The 4227-nt window shown below is 47.9% G+C and overlaps 1 protein-coding gene across 2 annotated transcripts in view; it reads right to left on the bottom strand.

Annotated features, from left to right (window-relative positions):
• Positions 1-3412, bottom strand: part of Rabep1 (rabaptin, RAB GTPase binding effector protein 1) — a 97939-nt gene extending 94527 nt beyond the window's left edge. The window contains exon 1 of one of the 2 annotated variants that reach the window (XM_021177943.2): positions 3165-3412. In XM_021177943.2, the coding sequence (XP_021033602.1) occupies positions 3165-3198 (34 nt within the window). In that variant the 5' untranslated portion in view covers positions 3199-3412. The remainder of the gene's footprint in view (positions 1-3164) is intronic. The other variant, XM_021177944.2, reaches the window with a different exon arrangement.
• Between the last annotated feature and the right edge of the window lie 815 nt (positions 3413-4227).

Raw genomic sequence — 4227 nt, 5'->3', positions numbered from 1 at the left:
CCAAGGCTACACAGAGAAACCCTGCCTCGAAAAACCAAAAAAACAAAAAAAACAAAAAAAACATAAAACTTTTGTTTAATTATTTATTTATGTATATTGCATGTTCTGTCTTCTTGTATGTCTGCATAATATAGAGGGCATCAGACCTAATTATAGAAGGTTGTGAGCCACCATGTAGTTGCTGGGAATTGAACTAATGTCCTCTGGAAGAAGAGCCATTGTCTTAACCACTGAACCACCTCTCCAGCCCCACATTCAATGTCTTATGGTGGGATTATACAAAAACAAAAGGCCAGTGACATCACTCAGCATGTAAACATGAGTGCTATCAAGCCTGATGAGTTCAATTCCCAGCGCCCACATGGTGAAGCGAGAGGACCAACTCCCACAGGTTGTCCTCTGACAGCCACACACATGCTCAAGTCATGTACACAAGCACACACAAATAAATGTCATTTTTAAAAATTTAATTTTAATGAAGTAAAATCAGGACAAATGCTTCTAAAATGTAGTTTAAATTAAACTGAAATCTGAGAATTTTTATACTTGTCTTTGAATTCTCAATGGAAAATAACTTAATTGGCATCCATCAAAGTGCACCATTAAGACTAAAACCTTCAAAAATTATGAAATAAAAAAAAAAAGGTTACATCTTGTCTTGCCAATTACACACAAAGCTACTTTTTTTTTTGGTTTTTCAAGACAGGGTTTCTCTGTAGAGCCCTGGCTGTCCTGGAACTCTGTAGACCAGGCTGGCCTGGAACTCAGAAATCCACCTGCCTCTGCCTCCCAAGTGCTGGGATTAAAGGCAAGCGCCACCACTGCCCAGCAAATCTACTCTTAATACACCTTAATATCCTCTTAATATCCTCATGAAAAAACAAAGAAAATATGTCAAAAAGAAAAAAGATTCGGCACTGCTTCTGAAATGACAGGAAAGCAGACGAAGCAGTTATGTTTTACTGTTGGTCTGGTGCAAAGGAACTTTCCAATAATTTTGTTTTTTAACTCAGCAGATCTAAAAAATTCAAGTGTAGGGCTGGTGAGATGGCTCAGTGGGTAAGAGCACCCGAATGCTCTTCCGAAGGTCCAGAGTTCAAATCCCAGCAACCACATGGTGGCTCACAACCATCCGTAAGGAGATCTGACTCCCTCTTCTAGAGTGTCTGAAGACAGCTACAGTGTACTTACATATAATAAATAAATAAATATTTTTTAAAAAATTCAAGTGTGCTTCTAATTAAAGTTGTCAATATGAACTCAACTAAAGAGAACAATTAATTCTGCAAGATGAACTTGTAAGCAGACATTGGCACAAAGAACTCAAACATACCAATTTCTCTCCCCTTTCATGAACTGATACCTTTGCCCATTTACATTAACGTATACTAATAAGAATTACAATGTATATAAACTTAATCTCATTCCATAGTCTTAAAATTTGAAAAATAAGAAGTAAACCTGCACTGAGAATAGCAAGAATATGAGATTCCTCAAAGCTAATGTTTTCCTCGCTTCTGCGAAGTGCTTAGTCACTTCTGCCTATTTGCAGGGAAGACCATTTCATATATTGAAAGAGGCAGGAAATTAAGAGTCCAGACTCATGTCACCTGAGTTGTCCATGGAAAGCAAAGGAAGGCAGCAGCCAGTTAAGCATACCTACCAGAAGCCAGAGCTTTCTCTGTATTCTGCCTGTCTGCAGTAACAAGGAGGGTTTGTAAAGTTTTCCTCCCTGATACCAAATACAAAAGATGAGAGTTAAAAGAAGGTCCAAAAATCATCCCTGTTTCCTGACAGCCCACCAGAAACACCTCCCTTCTCTTTATTGGAATAGAAACAGCGAGCAAGTTAAAGTCTAGGCTGGACATTACCCCTTAGGCAACTAACAAAACCCCAAACTAAAGGCTAACAGTCTTTAGAGAACACTTCCCAGAGAGCAGCCAGAGTCTCAAAATCTGATAACATTGTTTCCAGCTCCCCTACCGCAAGAACAAACAGGTTTTCACAAAAGATCATTTCAAGAGACTACTCTTGGAAAAGGCCAAGTACCTCCTGAGCCAACCACCATATCCCAACATTCTACTTACAGGTAAAGATGCTAAGCACAAAAGCCAATTATAAAAATACACCTGAAAGAACTTTCCCAACTAGATACAATAAGATCTTGCCAAGGACCGAGCACATTCTTTCCAAACATAACTCCGGGTTGACGACAATAACACCTGAAACAATGTGGTCAAAACTCTGGGGCAGAGCTCAGTCGGTTTAAAGGTCATAAAGGGTTCTAATAACCATCATGGCTTATTTAGAACAAGGCCTTTTTTTTTCTTCCAATATGAGCATTATTAAGACAATCTGTCCTGCACGTCTAAGTCTTGGCTACTCAGGAAACTGAGGCAGGAGGATAGCTCAGGAGTTTCAGGTCAACATGGTCCACAAAGTGAGACCCCATCGCTTGAACGGTAGAGACGGAATGGAGAAGACGATTGACTCCTCGATTTCGGGCCCACTCGAGCACCTTTTCATCCCTAACACTCTCGAAATAATACTAAACTATCCTTTTACTGATGAACGTTGCCATCTTTATCGCCTGGCCCAAGACTTGCCCATCTTTCTCGATAAAGAGACATGAATCAAGCGCTCTTCGTGCGTCAGAAACTGAGGCCCTAAGAGACTAAGATATGAGCCCGGCCTTACCATGAAGCAACACAACCACTCAAAGAATGCTACCCAATGCTTAGGATCCCAGTTACTTTTACCAAGTCCAGTGCAAAGAGCGCTGGAGCGTGGCCTGAGGAGGCGGGAGCGGAGGTGGGGCGAGAGGGCACACGGCCACTACCGAGGCGAGGGCTCGCGTTTTCTTTAAGGAATATAGCACATGCTCTCCATTTCCATCCTCCCCACCCGAGGAACCCACGTGCTGATCCCACCGCACCTTCCTCTCCGCCGGCTCCCTCCCCGCAGCCTCCCCACGCCCTTCCCCGCGGCCGCCCGCGCGCGCCTCCCGCCCCCTCCCCAGCCCCGCTGCCCCAGCACGCGTCGCCCGCGCACCCCGCCTCCAGCCCGTGGGTCACCCCCGGGCCGGCGCGCGTGCCCTTCCTGCCCCCAAGGGCCCCCACGACGCCGCGCCGGGCAGGCCGCGCCCGCCATGGTGGGCGCCTCACCGTCAGGCTGGGGAGCCGGGCCCGGCTGCGCCATGGCCAGTGGGCGGCCTCGAGGAACGGGGATGGGCGGGGAAGCGGCGTCCCGGGATGCCGCGGGCTCAGCTGGCGGAGGAGGCGTCGACCGAGCCGCGGCCGCCGCCGCCCAGGGAGGAACCGCTAAGGCTGGAGCCGCCGGCGCCGCCACAGCCTCGGGCAGAGACGGACCGGAGCGCCGACCTCCGCCTCCTCATCCTGACAGCGGGAAATAAGCAGTGCGCAGGCGCGGGGGGATGGGACGGCACGTGACGCTGGCCTAAGGGGAGGGGCGGGGCCTCAGGAGGGAGGGAGACCGGGGAGGAGGGGTCCGGGGCCTGGGAGCCAGAGGGAGGCTGATGAGAGAACTAAGGGTGTTGGAAGCTGGCGGCTGCAAAGGCGAAGACTGTGCAAGCTCGTGGCTCCCAGGACACAGACAAAAAAATCAAGCTGAGTGAGGAGACCCTGGGTGCACGCGAACCCAGCCGCTACTTTGCCTACTTGTGTGTCCTTGAAAAAGTCCCTTAACCTCATAACCTTGAAAAGTAGAGTGGCTAAGAAAAGTTTAAATGAGGATATAAAGTAGGAAGAATTATTATGGCCAGAACTTGGTCTGGTCCCCAGATGTGCAAGCCAATGAACTTTTTCCATTAAGCGACTATGTTTGACTTTAACGTGCTCAGTCCAGAGAAGCTGTTGGAGATATAGCCAGACGCAGTGCATGCATTCTTGACAGGAGAAACTACATACAGAAAGTGCCACCCTTCTGCCTGCGCAAGAGAGCCATACAGAGGCTCCAGACTTTCCTTTCCAGCCTCATTCAGACCTTGCTGCCTTCCTAGGGCAAGGGGTCTACACAGTCTGGCACTTCAGGACCAAGTCCACCTGCCTTCCTATGAGCCCAGAATTCCCTCCCTGGGTAGCTGAAGCTGTAGTCTCTCATTTTTCTATAAGACAGGGTGTAGACATTTCCCAACGTGCCAGAGGGCAGCTGCATTTGGAGGAGGTGGCACAGCATTTACACATTTGAGCTGCTGTGTGTGTTCACAGA

This window comes from Mus caroli, chromosome 11 (assembly GCF_900094665.2).
Source record: "Mus caroli chromosome 11, CAROLI_EIJ_v1.1, whole genome shotgun sequence".
NCBI classification, from domain to species: domain Eukaryota; kingdom Metazoa; phylum Chordata; class Mammalia; order Rodentia; family Muridae; genus Mus; species Mus caroli.
The sequence above is the reverse complement of the archived record's forward strand: the minus strand, read 5'-3'. Positions and strand labels throughout refer to the sequence as shown.